The sequence below is a fragment of the Branchiostoma lanceolatum genome, chromosome 13 (genome assembly GCF_035083965.1).
Source record: "Branchiostoma lanceolatum isolate klBraLanc5 chromosome 13, klBraLanc5.hap2, whole genome shotgun sequence".
Lineage (NCBI taxonomy): Eukaryota > Metazoa > Chordata > Leptocardii > Amphioxiformes > Branchiostomatidae > Branchiostoma > Branchiostoma lanceolatum.
The window spans coordinates 7,182,935-7,202,172 of NC_089734.1; the positions used below are offsets into that span (position 1 = coordinate 7,182,935).

The 19,238-nt window shown below is 41.6% G+C and overlaps 2 protein-coding genes and 1 long non-coding RNA gene across 3 annotated transcripts; 2 read left to right on the forward strand and 1 right to left on the reverse strand.

Moving 5' to 3' along the window:
- Positions 1-139: 139 nt before the first annotated feature.
- Positions 140-6,604, reverse strand: LOC136446886 (uncharacterized). The gene is made up of 7 exons (XM_066445533.1): positions 6,508-6,604; positions 2,010-2,172; positions 1,517-1,694; positions 1,101-1,245; positions 855-986; positions 630-748; positions 140-324 (listed from the first exon to the last, which is right to left on the reverse strand). The coding sequence occupies exons 2-7, from the start codon at positions 2,153-2,155 to the stop codon at positions 217-219; spliced, it is 828 nt and encodes a 275-aa protein (XP_066301630.1). The 5' UTR covers positions 2,156-2,172; positions 6,508-6,604; the 3' UTR covers positions 140-216.
- LOC136446891 (uncharacterized) lies at positions 2,175-5,041 on the forward strand. Its single transcript, XR_010757663.1, has 2 exons — positions 2,175-2,446; positions 3,665-5,041. It is a non-coding gene; the product is annotated as an uncharacterized lncRNA (long non-coding RNA).
- Positions 6,605-8,573: 1,969 nt separating the features above from the next.
- Positions 8,574-19,086, forward strand: LOC136447356 (organic cation transporter protein-like). The gene is made up of 11 exons (XM_066446187.1): positions 8,574-9,013; positions 11,910-12,033; positions 12,434-12,537; positions 12,801-12,955; positions 13,500-13,668; positions 14,150-14,285; positions 14,549-14,652; positions 15,377-15,591; positions 16,024-16,132; positions 16,669-16,878; positions 17,716-19,086. Exons 1-11 carry the CDS (start codon positions 8,742-8,744, stop codon positions 17,840-17,842), a joined length of 1,725 nt encoding a protein of 574 aa, XP_066302284.1. The 5' UTR covers positions 8,574-8,741; the 3' UTR covers positions 17,843-19,086.
- The last annotated feature ends 152 nt before the right edge of the window (positions 19,087-19,238 follow it).

Below are 19,238 nucleotides of genomic sequence, written 5' to 3' on the forward strand. Positions count from 1 at the left end.
TTATGTAGGGCATATAAACATAGGAGGGGCGAGATATCTTTTATTTGTATACTAGTAGCCTGTAGGAACTCAGGGTATCCAAACAAAGAAATGAGGCGTTTATAGGCACTGAATTATAACCACCACACGAGTCACATGATTTAGACTGATCATGAGAAACTTTAATTTGCTACCATAGACAGCTGTATGTCTATTCGTTTGTTTTTCGTTTTGTCCTCATCCAGTGATGACCTCGTTTACGGATGGGTCCACCGGGTCCATGATCACACCGTCCACGATGTTGTGGATTTGGTAGAAGTCCCACGCGTCTTCGGTGGAGCGACCCTGTAGATAAGGAACATGAATAACTTAACAAATACATGGTCTGTAGTGGTGGAACTAGAAATAACTTACTCTTGAAATATATAATGGACTCTTACTTTGATGTAAAAGTTGTCCATATTCATAGAAAATATGATGTAATGTTGTGCATTGATGTCTGAATCTCATAAACAATCTATAGCAAAAACCTGACAAACCGCGAAGCTGGTCACATTTTGCTATTAGCAATACTCTTCGTGTGGTGTCTTCACTTGATTTACCTTGTAGTTTGATGTAAAGAAAGTCCTTTTAGTAAAAGGTAAACGTACCGTGGCTATGTAGTGCGCGTCTCTCTCTGTCTTTGTGGCGAACACGTCAGCCTCCCAGCAGGTGGTGAAGGGGTTGACGGCAGGATCGCGGATCCACTTCCAGACGAAAGTGTGGCGGCCTGAATTGTGGAGTAACAGGTATAAGGATCGCAGGTCTTTGAAAACAGAACAGTGAAGTAGAAGCCGCTAGTATTATTGATTGTGGATGGTAAACATTGATCTGACCTGGTTGCAAGTCCATCGGGACGGTGAAGTTGTAAGTCCCCATGGCGTCTTCAGGATCCTCACAGAACTTCGGCACGTTCTGGAAACCGGGCTTCGGGTAGGTGGACAGCACCTCATCGGGAAGATCACGTCCTGCATGTCACATACAAGATAAACAAACTGGCTACTAAATCCGATTCCTCTGCCGCTTTCATTAGGCGACTTGTGAATCGAGTAGGGGAAGAAAACGATTCATGAGTACACTACCGTATGGTGACACTCCCATGTCCATGATTTGGATGAGTTTGGTAGAGTTGATACAGCAGGGGTCCTCGTCTCCGTCCACCACAAACATTAGGTTCTCCCAGTCTATTGTGGCCCTCCCTCTACACCTGGATTCCGCCACATGATTCTAGAGTTTCGAGAATCGTTTGAAGTGTTAGAGGTGATAACGAACAGCATGGCATACAAACAAACATTTTAAAACACAAATCAAAATACGAATTCTGACGACCTTCAAATTGGTCATGAAATCGGATATCTCAACCACTCACTTCTACAACGCCTTCTAACACTCCGGACCTTGATGTCAGGAGAGGATCTTCTAGTTTTCTCCATATAAAATATAATCATAACGATACAGACATTCCGAAACAACCGCCAGAGAATTTCGAATGTCTTACATTTGCGGGATGAGGAAGGACGACCTTCTGCCCCAGGTAGTAGGCAGCCATGGGGGCATCCTCGTACCACCTGTCGTCATCTCTACTTATCTTACACAGAGCCCTTTCCTCAGGATGGTTGTCAAGGCGGTGAGTGTAACTATTAGTCGCCCCAAACTTTCCGAGGCGAAGGTTGAACCTGAAATGTTGATTGTGAAGCTATCTGTGAAGTGTCGACAATTAACAAACGTTTGAGGGGAACGTACAAAATTGGTTGTATTTTAAGATATCTTCCAACAATCATACCATCACAAATACCGTCGTTATTGAAGATCTTGAGAGAGCGGAAACCGAACTGAAATGATATTTAGCTTCGAATTCTTCCTGACATGAAAATCGACAAATAAACCCCCATGCATACTAGTCAAATGAATATTGAGGACGATAACGATTCACTTCAAAATTTGGAGGCAAATTTTCAGTTAAAAACAACCCGGTGATAAACAGGTTTTACCTTGTGGCAGCTCGTGGCCATCCCCTGCACTTGGCCTCGTCCCAGTACCAGCCGTTGTTCTCCAGGTAGTCCGTACAGACGATCCAGGAGTGGGCGGCGGCCAGGGCAGGCAGCCCGACAGCCAAGAGCGCGACGAAGAGCTTCATTTTCGGCAGGACGCAAGGCTCACGCTCCTTCACAGCGTCGTAATAAATTGACTTGTTCCACTGAATATGCGAGTGCGAGTCATTTATGCAATTCACTTTTTGGCCGCATGAGGGCTACTATAGCGGTTTGTTCGCAAAGACAGCCCTGGGACAGAGAGCGTATTTTTGGTGCGCGAAGCATGCTGGGAGGACGGTAGTATCCTGGGGACGTGAATGTATGTGTGGATCGACGCTGCCAGATTTCACTGTACGAGAGCTCCGATTTCTGCACGACAGTCCCCAAGTTTTGAGGTAAGTTTTCTGCATGTTATCGATATCTGACTGCTATGAAAATCTATGCCTGCTTTCTTTGGTACGTAAGGTCGTTGCAACAAGGAACAGATGTATCGAGATAACATTGGATGGTTTGTAAATTCGATCTGAAAATTGTGGAAAATTTGTCTTGATTTATGCAAATTATTTATGTACGCGTTTCAACTCGTTGTTATTACTTCAAATGGAAAATCAACCCAGTTATATCTATTTGTTTCTATAGTATGTTGACCAGTTCTTAGCGTCGGTACAAAATTGCCGAGTATTTATATGAAATTAGTTGACAGCGGCAGGCTAAACTTGTATGATTTTTGTGGGAAAAGATGGCCGCCGTGTTGTTGACGCTCTTGAAAATTTTTGGCCTCGTTTATCGCCAAATTTCACTGGCATAACATACTTCCCGTTCTGGATATTTTATCAATATGTCCTCTGATGTACATAGATTGTGTGGCGATTTCCAATTTCTCCATAACTGTGATTTTCATTGGTGTGACGATGTGGCAAATTCGTAGTTTCGCGTGTTTGTTGCGGGGGGGGGGGGGTGTTTTTGGCAACGCCACGCGTGGGATGCCTGAAATGGAAACTTATACGTTTTCGTGTGTTTTAAACAACTCCTACAAGTTTTATATTGCATCCTGTGTTAATGCTACATTTCATTGTGGTTTTCATGCACTGATATGCCTCCAGGGCTCAAATTACTGGGTACAATTGCCATTTTATGTGTATTTTGTTCAGCAAGAATTTGAGATGATTTCTTTTAAATGCAATAATTGTTGACTGGGGTGTTATATAACCCATCATGAAACTAGATTTTAGAGCATTTATAGAACAAATATTTTCAATACTCTTCATCAGTAAATTGTAGAAGGATAAAACCTTTTAATTGGCAGAAACAGCCCCATCCAATAGTGGAGTCAATTAACCTATTATGTAAACAGTTTTTTATCTGAACCCATTGGGTTTAAATGGTAACCTATGTAAAGGTACTGATATTGTATGCAAGTATATAGATTATTCTTTTTATTTAAGTGCATGGAATAAAACATTTCAGTTCTTAGCCTTTGTTAACTCAAGTAAGGGGCCCATCACGACCAACATAGCTAGGCAAAAGTAAGTTAGTATTTGATGTTATATTAAGTTTGTATCAGTCCAACTTGTCAGCATTTACACACAGTAACCAAAAGTTTTTGCTTGCAGAAATGGCGGACGGTGAGTCATCTGATGATGACAGACTCCTGGCCAGGTGTCTTCTGGATGACAGTGAGACATCGTCGGATGATGACAAACCACTGGCCAGGTTTCTACCGGAACAGTCACCATCCACAACGACTCCAACTAACACACCATTGAAACAGTACTGTTCCGGTCAAACCACCCTTAAGACTCTGAAGCGACTGAATGTTAACTTGCAACTAGTTGGTAGCGCGAGAGCCTGTTACAAGTCTAGCAGTGGTTTTGACGTCCACAATACAAAACGGCACAGTGAGCCATCCCCATTACTAGATCAGATCTTTGTTTGCCTGTTCTGTTTGAAAGAGCAGTTTTTAATGTATAATCCTGACCGCCGAAAGGCCAAGATGTATCCCTCGACTGGCACGCAGAAGTTTGTACCTAATGATAGATGTGATGTGTACAGTAAGGGATGTGAGAAGGTCAGGTCCAACTTCCAAAGAAAGATGTATGACATATTTCCCAATAGACGAAGAGTGCCATCTGTGTTCAGGGAAAATGTGCCCACAGAGTGATTTTATTTATTACATTTGATTGTAAGGCTTCCCAAATTGCTATGACCAACAACGTTTAATGCCGTTGAGTGTACAAGATAACCTCATGTCTGGCTACTCTCATTTTGTGTGATGGCAAACATCTTAATTGTTATGTGTCCGAAAACATTGAAGTTTATGGTGATTTGTAAGCAAATTTTGGCAATTAAGATCAAGGTATTTCTACCTGCATATTTGCTGTTGTAATTGGACTTTAGCACTGAAGACATTGTATAGGTAGCCCTTCAGATTTTGTACCATGTGGCCATTTCTACAGTATTACATATTTCTTTGACAATGTTATACATGTTTTTTGTATTATAGTACCAGAGGGATAGTTGCATTTGAAATTTGTTACATTTTACATACTATTAACTGGGAATCATTCAAATTACCAGTGGTATGAAGGAAGCATTTGTGCGAACTCAATTTTTATTTTCATTGCTAATGTTGCCATTTAGTTCTGGACGCATAACATAAAAATGGTATGTCAAGGTGTGCAGGTAATGACACGGTATTGTTAGAGATTTACACTGGTTGTACTATTTTAACTACTTGAACTACTTCTGCACATGACTATGAGAAGGAGTTCAGAAAGGCTCCGGCATGGAGTACGATGCCCGCCTTTTTTGCAGCAACTTCGGGCCTTGTTGCAGTGACTTTAGTTGACAGTGCTGGGCTTGTCACTGAGAACTGTTCACCTGCCTGCTCATTTACCTGTAAGACAAAGAGGTGACACAAAACATAAGTACAATGTACTATCCAAGAGTTTGCTTTTGTATTATAATACAAGTACAAATACTTTTGTTCATGTCTTTAGTATTACTTAATCAAAATACAGTATACAGATATATAAGTTGGAGAACCCAGTTATACACACACATTTTCAGTTTTTTTTTCTTCAAAATGATTTCCAGATGTCCAAAATTAGCCTATTCACAGTAATGACTACTTGCACATGCATTATTGGGGAACTTTATCAGGCTTGCAACAAATTTCTTAATTTCAACACGAAACGCAGTTACTGTATTACAAGGCTTTACAATACTATTTAATGAAGTCTGAAAATAAACAAGAAGTCCTTTAACTTTTGTCTTAGATAGAAATAGTAAACTATATACGACTCAACAGTTAGAAACCCATAGCACTTAGTAACCTAGAGCACTTGTCTCCCTGTTTGCTGGAAATCTTCCTCGAACTGCAAATATTATAATAACTTTAACAGTGCATGATATAAATTCAGCATAACTCGTCCATTGCATCCAAATCCTCACAACTGCAAACGTACCTCGAGGTCTTGCAGTCTCTGCTTCATCTCTTCGAAACACAGCTGGCTCAGCTTCTGGTTCGCTGTTTTTTCCGCCGTGGTGTCAGATTTTGTGCCGTGTTTAGAACGATAGTGCACGTCCAGGCCGGCTCCTTTCTGGAAAAACACAGCATTGCCGTCGCAGTCATGGTGGGGGCACGGCACCCTCCCCTCTCTGGAGGCTCGACAAGCGGTATTTTTCAGGTTTTTTAGCCCTTCTCCGACGTTTTCTCCACTCGCTGCCATTTCCAGACCGTTGTGATTTTGATCTACTGGCTTTTATTAATGCAAATGTCTTCATTTTGGCACCTTTTTGCCGCCAGAGGAGCTCGGCCATTGTTTTGGTTGTGAAATACCCCGATCGTGTCTCCGCTGTGCTATTTCTGGCAGATCGTGACGTAGCACAGCAGCTGCATATCATTATGTCTCGGGTCCCCCAGCGCTCGGGCGCGCTCGGGCTTCCGTCGGCACTTTACATACATTATCCCGCATGGCAACACCGGCTCATTAAATATGCGGGCGCCATCTTGGATGGAAATCTACCAGCGTCTGCGGAGAAGGCCAAACTCGCTACCGTAGCAAACTCCCTTCCGTGACATAACTCCCCTCTCGGCAATCTAGAAGGGTAATCTAACACCCTCGCAGCGCCACCAAATTAGGTACATTTTAAAGTTCCCTTTGATATAACGTATCACCATTGTGGCAACATTTTACCCCCGAAATAGTAAACTTTCGTCTTGTTTTCGCCTCGGTAACTGTAGAAAATACTAGCTAACTAGTGTACAGTCACACGTTGTATAGAGACGCACACAAGAGTCACACAACTTACGATTTGCTAAGGTAATTGAGACAAACACAAAACAAAACAAAATGACAGCCGTGGATTCCATATAGTTTTATTTTGTGTATTGGTTGAGCCCACGATCTAAACCTATGGCTTCTTCGCGGCGCTGGGTACGAGCGTGCGCAAGGCTGGTCACAACTGCCAACGGCTTCACTGGATCTCAGCAAAGTCGTGGCTTTATAGTGTATGCCAGACTTATCAACAGTATGGGAACATCAGGAAGCTCTCCCAGCTGGATGGGTTATCTTTCTTACACAAATAGGTAGGAACAAAATTGTGCTGATAGAAGAATTTCATAAGTCTGTACATATTATTATTTTATTAATATTGTAGACAACAATGAATGTGATTTACATGTATTGTGAGATTAATCTTTTCCGTAGTGTATATTGTATTAGACAAAGAATGTGAATTTCAGTGCCATTCAGTTTTTGCTGCAAGGCCGATTTGTTCAGTGTTTTATGAAATAAATACATGAATAGATTACTACTGCTTACTACATATCGCAAGAGTCTCAAGATTCTCATCACAATGATGACTGTGCACGTATCATCACAACTAAGAAACTTTGAAGCACAGATGGTTTACACAGCTTTCTTTGATTTGAATTTCATACTGTGGCAGTAGCGAGGGTCAGGAAATCATTTTGACTGACAGGCAATTACTAGCCTGGATGCCAGAGCCCTAATTGCTTAGCCTGGATACCAGACCCCCGATCTCTAAAATATCTACCACACGATAGATATTTTAAAGATTATGGCTCTTGTATACATCCTGAGATTGTATGATGAGTACATTTGTTTGTACATGTACCACTTTCGTGTGAGAATGGGAAGCTTCTATCAGGTGTTGCAGACTCGGGCCAATGGCAATGATAATTTGAACAACAAAATGACTAGGTCGCTGCAGTCGCCGTACACCACACACACACACACACGCAGGCACGCAGGCACGCACGCACGCATGCACGCACGCACGCAGACACGCAGACACGCACACACACACACACACACACACACACACACACACACACACACACACACACACACACACACGCACACACACACACACACACACACACACACACATGCACCAAGTCAAGCTTTTTATATTAAAACCGATAGATACTAGTCTAGCTACGGTTCGATTTTTAACAACATGTATCGTTGAGGCAGAAAGCGTAATCATCGAATTAGATATTAAATACGTGGTTGTCAAAAATGTCACGACACTCCGTTCCAACGCCTGCCGCGTGGTGGAGTGATCAATGGATGTGTCAAGCACTTGTTAATGTGTGGTATTTGAGGATCGGGGGCAGCAATGCTGCTGTTGCATAGCACGCATAACATATTGTCGTGCGTTCGTGCAGCCTATCAAGTTCTGTGAGGTATCTGGAAGATCATTGGGTAATACGATCGTTCAGACGGAAACATGTCATGATAGTGGGTCATATTTCAATACGAATTATCCAAAGCACCTGTTACTTCGAATATTTCTATTTCATTGAAATGCATTTTGGGATGACATTCGAGTTAGTTTATTGATTTCTTTTATCTTGTACATTGTTTGTTTCTTTATCTGAATCTTTATTTACTCATGATAAGCTTCTCTCGATAAGCTCAACTTACTGGCCTAAAGATCGCTTTTCATTGGATCATAAGGGAGGAGGTAAGGGTCCAAGACAAAATAGAGCAAAGATATAGATATTATGATTGGGTAGTACCAATGACATAGAAGTTAAAAGATAATACGTAAGTGAAATAATATTCATTGTGTAAGAAAATTGATCAAAGAAAACTGCAGTTGTGAAATAGACGCCACTCCGGCATGTCGTTTGTCTATATAAAGATGAAGGAACATGAAGGGCAGGCCTGTCAATGCCATACGGCTTGCCTGGCATACAGATAGTGTCTATTTGCGGTGAGGACAAAAGAGACTCGGCAGCTATAATAGTGTGGATACCCGGCTATCCCACCGCATGTGGACTTGACACCATGCTTTAAATAGGGACTCCCATGGGGGCGAACAGCCGCCAACGTTGTGGACAGGAACGGCCGGACTAGTTTACCGTAAAGGGGGGGTGGGGAGGAGGATTTTCTTTGTGGAAATCTTTAAGACTTGAACCGTTTCTTTTCCTACGCCAACTGCTTCCTATGTAAATTCGGATGTTTAGTCAAAGACAAAGAAGGATTACATGTGACGAATCCCGTTTACTAAAACCGCCCCCTCTCATTTGAATGAACTCCCCGACCCCTCAGATAACGGAAACGTTCAAAAACTTCGGCATGATCCTCTGATTCTGAACAAGGATGATGTCCTTGTTCTGAATGACGACTCCTCAGAAGCCTGAAAGTTTCCAACATGGTGCACTACGACGAGATCCTTAAACATGTCGGTGAGTTTGGTACGTATCAGAAGAGGATGTGCTTCTTCGCCTTCCTGCCGAGCTTGTCGGTCGGCATGCATATGTTGGCCATGGCTTTCCTGGCGGCCACGCCGGAGCACCGATGCACTGCGCCCGAGGCCGAGCTCCTGGCGGCCCGCTATAACTGGACCGAGGCCGAGCTCTTGAACATGACCATCCCGTGGACCAAGGACGACGAGGGAAGTTGGGTCCGAGACAGCTGTAAAAGGTTTGTTATTGACGTGTCCGTTATTTTTCTATAACGACCTCGACCCTCAAGTGTTTTGTTTGTTGCTATCCAAGATAATCCAAGGCCAAACAGATGTTGTACTTTGTACTTTTAATAGTATGGTCAAGGAGGTAACCTCCTTGGTATGATGGACTATTCAAATACCACTGCTGGCTACAGTATGTTTGCTATCCAAGGACATATACATAATGTCCTTGCTATATGTAGACAACAGGTCTCCCGAGGCGCAACAGATGGTCTCCTGAGACTGGACTACCTAAGTACTGGACTGACTTGAATATAATATAGACAAGATAGGTTTGGCTTCTTTTTGTTTTGAGACTAAGGAAGACGAAAAGCATCACCGTTTTCCAAATATGATTGCGGCCATATTTGTTACTCCGGGGAGGAGGTGTGACCTCCTTCTGGGAGTATTGGGAATGTATTTGTTTGCGCGTTCGCAGCTATAACTCACGATCCCGTCGTCGCATTGGTGTGTAACTTGGCAGATCGTTTGCCTGGTTCGGCGTGGTGATGCACAATAGCTTTGTTACACTATAACTACTTTAAACGTCAATCCAATATCGTAATTGCACCCCTATAATTAGTGCTATGTCCCACTGCCTTGCCATAGGGACCATGTTATAATCCGTTATGCATGACTGGAATACTTCAGGCAGATACGGGGTAGAAATCTTCCTTACTTGCTGTGATCGTATAGTCACTGTTACATTGAAAAATAGACAACGTGCATCACCACACGCAACCTAGCAAACCATATACCAAGTTACATACCAATGCGGCAACGGGAATTGTGAGTTTTAGCTGCGAACATGTGTAGAGTGACCTCCAGTCTGTGTATTAAGTATGCCTTGTCCACTCGAAACTCGCTTACAGTATGTGCGCACGGGACGGACGATGCACTTTTACGCACAGTGTGAAAATGGGAAATCTCTGGACCTTCAAACTTACCACACTTGTAGTTTATAATACGGAGGCTGTGACAATGTAAAAAGTTTACGCAGGGGATGAAAGATTGTTGAGAAATATCTCTCAGAAAAGTGCGCGCGCCAGTGTCACTTCCGGGTGGTTAGATCCGGTGACCTTTGACCTTCGTGAAATGTTACGATAATATAAATTAGCCTTTTTTATTGCAAATAGCTTGATAGCTATAGATCAGGCCGGCCTGCAATAAACTGTGGAAAGAGGATTTACTGCATATTTGTGATTTCTGATACATCTTAGTTGTAAGGCTGAATGGTTCGTTGATAATTGAAAAGGGGCCATCTAGATCTAACTTTGTGACTTTTCCCGGAATTTCTAGATCCCATCTATGTCATGCTGTAAAAACATAGTTTTCAGCAGGTTGACCACTCCTGTATTGAAAGAAAAAGATAAACAAACACTTTTTCTTTACTTGCTCTAAAACACTACTTGGACTGTGCAGAGATGCAAAGTTTGTGTGGGTCAATACTATGTACATACTATAAATACTTCACGGAGAATTGTGTCCTACGGACTCTTGTTGTGATTGTGGACAAAAACACATGATATGGTCACAATTCCCCCCAGCAGCCTCCAGTAGTCTTTGAGAAAGACCAAGGAGGCTTACAGCTGTCAGACATGTCAGAAAATGTTACGGTTCCTTATCTTTACTTTAGCACTCTGAAGTATGTCATTTGGCATTGAATTCCCTATTAGTTACAGAGATAGGCAGCAGGGAGAAAGGATTAAAATCTGTACGGAGCTAACGTTAATATCTGCTTGGAGATAACGGTACCTACATTCCAGGACTAGCATTTAAGACCAGTAACGTTATTGTGATAACGTTAAATATTTCTACAACTACGCATGGCTGAATACAGGCTGATACTGGTTCATATATGGCACACAATAACACATTCTGTTTGAGAGCCATGGTGTATCATCTATCTGTAGCCGACACAGCAGGCTTCAATTAGGCCATCAGCATCTAATGTACATATAATCTCCCATTTTTATAATTTCAGGGTGAAAGGGGGAGGGTTTCTATTGTATTTTGGTAGAAAGTAAACACTGGAAATTTCCATGCATAATTGCTTCAGTTTAATCACACCCACTACAAAGTAAGCAGAGAAGGGGTGATTTTGTCCCCTATTTTTCTCCCATTTCAAACATAGATACCGTACTATGATATTCTACTAGACAGCTGCAAGGGAATAGTGATACTCTCTTGTTGAAAGTAAAAAAAGGTGTCACACTTCTAATATTCTAACATTCTGGCCAGCTGTGGTATTAAAGAGGCAAACATGACCTGAAATGACCCCATAAGCTGGTATATCCATGTGCCAAGAATTTTGCCAAGTGAAGAATCATCCAAACAACTCAAATATCTCCTTTAATACACCAAGGAAGTTTTATCGAGATTTGAAATGAAATTTAAACCTCCTTGCTTACACCAAGGAGGTACAATATTTAACCTCCTTGCTTTCACCAACAAATTTTGCCTAACCTGGGAAAGACCCTACCTGTTCCTCATAGCCCAGTCTTAAAAGCTTATTGCCAAGATTGCAAGAATAAAAGAGGGATTTATGGGATGATAACTAGGGGCTTATGTTGTGTCCCCACAGCTGTCTACTGCGCAACTGTGTCTTACTCTTAGCAATAAGGCAGAAAATAGTATAGTACATACAGACATTGCAAGATGATGTGAGCCAAATATTTTGTTTGTTGACAGTAATTTCAGTTGTATTGATTTTTTATTTATTCATGACCTGTTTGTATCATATGTTTTCCAGTCATTAGCTCTCTTAGAAATCAGCCCTATTAGGCTGAAGGGACAACCGTATGTGTCCAAGATTGATAGATAAATATAGATATCATGTTTATGAACGTTTTATAAAAATTGACCCCAAAGGTACGACTTGATGACAGTTGACCTGAATGACAGCTATGGAAACCGATCTGGCTGGAACGTGACGTCATGTGATGCAGGATGGACGTACGACCTGAGCCAGTACAAAACCAGCATCACCCAAGAGGTATGTCTTCCTAGAGGGATGTACTAGTACCCAATCACAGTGGGATGTCCCTGTGACCACAGTTGAGCCCCTGTTTCCTAGTACTACATGTAGTTAATTAATAGAGACCCCAGTTCAAGCCCAGGGTCAGGACATCTTGGTTGGGACTGCACCGTCTTTTGGATGGGATGTAAAATGGGGTGCATGATGAGCATGTTCGGGGAAGGACTAGTAACCCGTCCCTGTGAAACAACTTAAGGAATCTTGCTGGTCTATGTGCCACTACTACGTCAGTATGTGCAATGGACGCTGAACTAAACTGAAACCAGTAAGAAGAAGCTGACTGAATTTTTGCACAAGTTTTATTGACAGCAGCCATGATCAGACAGTACTTAAGTCACCAGGTTTGTTTTGTCCACAGAACGATATCGTCTGTAGCGACATGTGGCTGGGGAGCATGGCACAGTCCATTTATATGCTGGGGGTGCTCATAGGATCCATCACTTTTGGGGACCTGTCAGACAGGTAAGCTTACAAACAAGAAAATAGATAGTGTTGACAATTTTTTTATTGAAAGGTGACGAAGTCTGCCTGTATATTTCTGTTTTTAGAGAATAACTTTATTTCTTGATTTGAGTGCATAATACCAGTTATCTGTACTCTCACTGACAACAATTAAAACTTTGTTGCGACATAATCCCATGACACTATACTGCTGCCAGTAATGTACTGAAAGTCATAGAGTAATTATATTTGTTCATTATAACTGTTATTATAATTTCTTTCAGGTTTGGCCGCAAAGTCGTCATGTTTGTTGCCAACGCCCTTCTTCTCATTGCCGGGGTATCCACCACATTTGCACCGAACATCACAGCTTTTGTCATCCTGCGATTCCTTGTCGGACTGCAGTGCATGGGCGTCTACCTTGTGAATTTTGTGTTAGGTATGGTCAGCAATTGTGTGATAATGTCTTAATTCTTGATGCATTGTGCTGTAGGCATAGCAATGGCTTGATCTGTGACCACGCAGTAGTTTAGAAACCATACAATTCAGATTAAAATTCAAAAACCGCTATCAGTGTACCTGTAATTCACAAGCTTATGAAGAAGGAATTGACTGTACTCTATGAAATGGCTATCAAAATACAATTCAAGAGCTTGATTTGTGTGATGATGTAGCTGTCTGTTCATCTCTAAGTAGAAATGGACAGCTAGGAATATTTAGCAATTTAGCTTCCCCAATATCCGCTTGGAGATTAGTTGTCTTTAACCATTGTCATCAGGAAAGTACTAAATATTGATCAGGAACGAGGGATTGTTTGAAGAATGAAATTGCATAAGGGTCAGCATGGCTAGACTTCTTTCGATCATTTCATTTATAAGTGATCTTTGCCCTACGGAAATATTACTCATATATGTACATTGTGTCAGATCTCGGTCCTTTGTGGTTTTCGGGCTAATCTTTATTGCTGATTTTGTTTCCTGCAGCGGCGGAGATTGTAGGTCCGTCCAGAAGAACCATGGTCGGCACTCTGGACTATGTGTTCTTCGTCCTTGGGTACATGGTGATGGGTGGTATAGCTTACCTCATCCGTACATGGAGACACCTTCAACTGGCCATCTCCCTATCCGGCATTTTGTGGATACCACTGTGGTGGTCAGTAGAGCTCCACTTACATTCTTGTTGTTACGTTTATGTTGGCCATGTGCCTTGTCTCATGTTATAAATAATAACATTTCATTGCTGAAATTTGATACACCCACAAATATATAGTACGTATATATGTACATGTGTATATATATATATCATATTCGGACAAATTTCCAGGGATCTTACGTTACAAACCATTGACTTGAAAAATACAATGGAGTACAAGAATGGAAAGAGTGGACATTTTGAGCGAAACTTTTAAAAAAGCTCCTCGAATTAATGATGATGATGATGATGATATACAATATGGAAACTCATCTTGAGTATGGAAACAAGTATTCTTTAAATCTCATTATACTGTTATCGTAGTATTGTCAGAAATGTTACAGATGTGGTTTTGTGTGGGGACGAATTACCAAATTAAAGTGAGAATGACTCAATGAACAGTGGCTTTAAGTCCCCTTGTTTAATCCACCGTTTTCTGCAGTGTTGTGACGGAGTCTCCAAGATGGTTGCTAGCGAAGGGTCGGACTGAGGAGGCACGTGAAATTGTGGAGAAGATGGCGAAAACAAACGGCACGGACTTTCCCCGGGCATTGTGGGAGAAAATGGTGGAATCAAAGGTAAACATCAAGACTCTCAGATGCAGTTTCAAGACTCATAACTTTATTCGCAATAATCAATAATATGCAGAAAAGATTTATTCTATATTTCATTATTGAGCCAAAACTTTTAAAGTGACATACTCAATAAATCATTCAATCAATCAATAACGTTTATTTAGATTGGAAAAATGTTCTGATTCGCACATGATTTATACAATGTCATACTGTCTTATTTATCAAATGCCCCCCATGTTTAAGAATACTTATATCGTAAACTTCAGGATAAGTTGGAGGAGACGCCTGAAAATGACCAGTTCTACTCTGCCTGGGACTTGTTACGGAGTCCAAACTTGGCTAAGAAATCTGCCATCATCTTCTACAACTGGTAAGAAAACCTTGGGATGCAAAACCTCTTAATTTTAACAAATAAAATTTTTGTTACAATTTTAGTTAAGTCTGTAGATTGTTAGCAATGGATTTCACGAATCATTGGGACAAAAGAAAGCTGAACATAACATCTAGAGTGAATAAAACTTTTGTCTCCTGTTTTTTCCTCGTTTTTTTTGTGTGTCTAAAATGACCATTCAAAGTACCTCGACAATGTGTAGCTGCAGTTGAGAGGTGGAAGATGCAATGAATCAAAACGTGATCAGTAAGTTACAGAGGTTTTCAGTTCCCAATTTGATGTCTATATTGTTTTTACTGATGTTCATTGCCTTGGTCAAGGTTATGTTTTCAGTGCCGTCTGTGTGTGTGTGTGTTTATGATGTGTGGACAGCATAGTTTGAGAAGCTTTCTGAACTATGAAGGCCAAGTTTGATAATGGGCATCCTGGCGGCCTTCCATGGGGCTGAAGCGGAAGAACTGTACATGATGTCTCATGTTCCCGACATGCTATGGTCATGATTTTTAAGTGGTAGATAGGTCTTGGGACTAAGGAACATGCTTATGTCGTTCTTTATTGCTCATCAGAACTGGCTTTTACATGATACAACTCAACATGTTTGCATGACCCAAAGTGGACGATAACTGGTAGTGCACGATGATTGGTAGCGCATGATAACATGTATGCTAAACAAACACCCCATGTCTTCCTCCCCACTGTACAGGGCTGTCATCAACGTGGTATATTACGGTCTTTCCCTCAACACCTCGGCGCTAGGCGGAGATGACTACATCAGCTTCTTTTTGTCCGGGTTGATCGAGTTTCCTGCCCTCCTCATGTCCATCCTGGTGATTGAGAAGTGGGGAAGACGGTTGCCGCACGTCCTCTTCATGGTGGGCGGGGGCGTGGCCTGCATTTGCACCGTGTTTGTGCCCTCAGGTATAGTATTGGTGTTGTTCACATTGCAGTGCCTAGTGGCACATAGTAGCAGGGTATATTTTTACGGGGATGGGTTTCTAGGTCTTCCTCTTTAACATGCTTGAGGCCACACCTTGAACATTGGGACCCCCATCTTACGTATCCTCTGAAAGACAGGTGCCGCCCCAACTTAGACGCCTTTCCCAGGATTTGAACCGGGGTCTTCTAGAAGCTACCAGTTGAGCTACAGGGGCATCTCTCAGATATGATTTCCAGAAATTAGGGAAAGGTGCCCGTGAGTTTGTATACTCCCCTCTTCCGGCGTCCTGTAACAACTTATTCATGGCATTATACAAATACCTGGTTGAATTATCTAACAGTCAAAATCTATTTGAATGTACAATGACTTCTATGTACCTAGATATCTAACATTTCTTATCTTTTTGTACACAGATTTGTTCCCATTGACTATGACACTGGCAATGATAGGGAAGTTTGGAATCTCTGCTGGTTTCAACATCATCTTCATTTGGACGGGAGAAATCTACCCCACAGTGATCAGGTCTGTTCTACTAGAGAGTAGTGTGTGACGACCTTGGTTCATATATTGGTCCGTATTGGTGTCCTATGTGCATTTCAGTGAAACCTGGCCCAACTATTTTTAGGACATGTAGAGATTTTCTGGCACTCTCTGAAACCATTACTACATTGTTAGTGTTCTAGGCTAAAAGCATGAAGGATACTTGACAATAGAAACAAAGAAGCGCAGCATGATTTTCCTGAAATACTGAAATACGAATATACACAAATATTAATAATGGATGGCGTTTCTTATTATAGCATCCTGTACTACTGCTATATAATATTCTCTACCCAGTCTAATACAAGCTGGGCACCAACTTGCCAATGACAGATATTTATCCCCATCAGTCTAATGCAGAAGTGGGAAGAAACAATGGGAAGCTTTGCAACAAATGTGAAAATTATATGCTAGCATCTACCTGTCTGTGTACATCATAACGTTTCTTAAAGTTTCATAGAATGCCTTTCTGTTGTTTACACTGATAGAATGCCTTTGTGTTGCTTACACTATCTCAGGAATCTCGGCTTGGGGGTTTCATCTATGTTTTCTCGATTCGGTGGCATCATCTCCCCCTTCATAGCCCTGCTGATAGACACCTGGAAGCCCCTCCCCTATATCGTGTTCGGAGGGCTGTCTGTGATTGGTGGAATCCTGTGTCTGATGCTGCCGGAGACTCTGGGGACCCCCCTCCCACAAACATTGGAGGAAGCAGAGGACTCTGGAAAGTAGGTTACGGACAGGTTTCCCTTATTCTATTTTTCCTTAGACAAGTTAGAGTCTATCATCTATGTCAATACCAATATGTTATGACGCCTCTGTGTTGAGATGCTGCTATGTTCTGACATGCCTCCGTTCCGACACTCATATGTAAGGATTTTGGTTAGCAGGTTTTGGAACATAGGTGTGTAACCCAACAGCACAGTCATAGTAAGGAACTTAGACCCCGTTCATGCTAAGTTGCCCAATTCGCCTGAATTGCTGAGGTCGCCGAAGTCGCCGAGGCCGCATTCCCTCACACCAGGGGTCTAACGCACGCGAGTTGTAAAATCGCGACCAACAGCCAGTTGTATGCCTTGTGGTTTGATCGAAGATGGCCATGAGAACATGTGTCTCTCCGTCATCCCAGATGCCAAAATTGTCCGATTCTGCCATATTTCCCTGAAATATGCGAACAACTTAGGAGGTAAGAGAATATCGTGTTTTGGCGGTAAATAAGCGGCGCGGAAAGGCTGACGTCACATATGACCCCTTGAACCATGTCCGGGTCAATATGCAAGGCGCTGGATGCGGATCGAGTGGCTTGGACCGTTCATACTAAAACGGAAGGCAGCCAAGTCGGTAGTAATCCACCTCACGGAGGTAGATTCGCTGCGTTGCGGATCCGGCGACTTCACATGCGAATTGGAGTGTCATACTAGGCCGCAACAATGCGGCTTTGGCGATTTCAGCGATTCAGGCGACTTGGGCAACTTAGTATGAACAGGGTCTACTGTGTTATCCAGTACCCGGTGGTGTCACCCTTGTTGATAACATTGATGAATGCTTTGTTGCTCATATTTCAGAGTGGCATCCTTACTGTGTCGAGCAGGCAGACATGGGGAGGAGCCTGAGGACAGTAAAGAGGCAGACCCACATGGCGTGCCGCTGACAAATCCAGACTTTTGTATCAGCTCAGAGACAGGACTTTGACCTTTCGCCAAGTTTAAGTCCCTTCAGTCTAAGCAATAACGTTACAAAGTTTCAAAAGAAACTGCTGTTTGAGAGGGGCAAACATTCAAAGTACACAGTACTGTTGCAGGGCTTGAAATATGGTTGCAAGTGCACCAAAATTGCATTAGTAAACCTAATTTTTGACTGGGTGCACTTAGATATTTTTGTGGGCTATTGGGCAAAGCTACTATAATGTATGTACACTATCAGAAAAAGCAATATAACCTTTGTTGTACTCTGATGTATTACTTGTTTGGAATTTTGAAGCTAGCTATAGAATTACAGATTGAAGTTCTTCATAGAGGCTGTAGGTTTTGTAAATACATTTTTTTAGGCATTCTGGTTTCTACTTTATTTTATGTTGTGCACCCAAAAGTCTTTCTGTGCACCTTTAGGTTAGGTGCACTGGTGCACCTGTTCCCAAAAATGACTATCGAGCCCTAAGTTGTATCCCGTATTATATGATATTTTGTAAAGTAGGTTAATTTCCTAGAATTGTAAAGTATCAGAAGTTGCAATGTGTTGTATCTTATGATTATTATCTTCTAGCTTACTATTGGTGAGCAATAAAGTTTCAGCAATGAACTATTAAAGAGCAACCATATGCTAGGTTCATTAGAATCTATTCTAGATTTCTCTGCCCTTGAAATAAGACTCTGATGCCATTAGGCCCATAGTTGCCTCAAATACTAGCATCTCTAATGGATAAGCAAACGTTTTTTCCCTACTCATACACATTAGCTTATCAAAAAGTACACACAATACATGTGAACTACTTAATACTTTTTAGCACCTATTTGTATCTGGATCAGGGTCTGTGTCTCTTCCTTTATGCTGTGACACACTGAAAAGCATTGTGGTAGATTGGGCTAGAATTAACAAATGTACAGGCAAAAAATTGTGTTCTATTTATACAAAATGAAGGCGAAGATATAAGTGTCATAGACAATATAACACATAGCCAGCACAAGCCTATGACAAAGATATGTCATTAGAGGAATTCGAAGGAAAAGTTGTTTAAACATCCTGCTATCTAGGGAACTTAATGTACTTGATATTCCGAGTTTGATCTCTTGATATATTTCTATTGTCATGGTTGTTTTGTATGTATGAGATCTACTCATTGTCAGAGCACAATTTGTACTATACTTCATATTTCTTACAAATGGTTCATATTTCTTATTGATTTATTGATAAAATAAAGAAAAAACCTTTTTCATCGAGGTCCAGAATTTTTTTTTATCTGCAGTATCTGGGAATTTCCAAGTCTGAAGGAATTGCGGGGTCCCATTGATTGAAGTGCAAACAACAAATCAATTCAACGTTATAATTTGAACTGTTATTCACTCATTTAAAAATCCCATGCAGAGTCCTT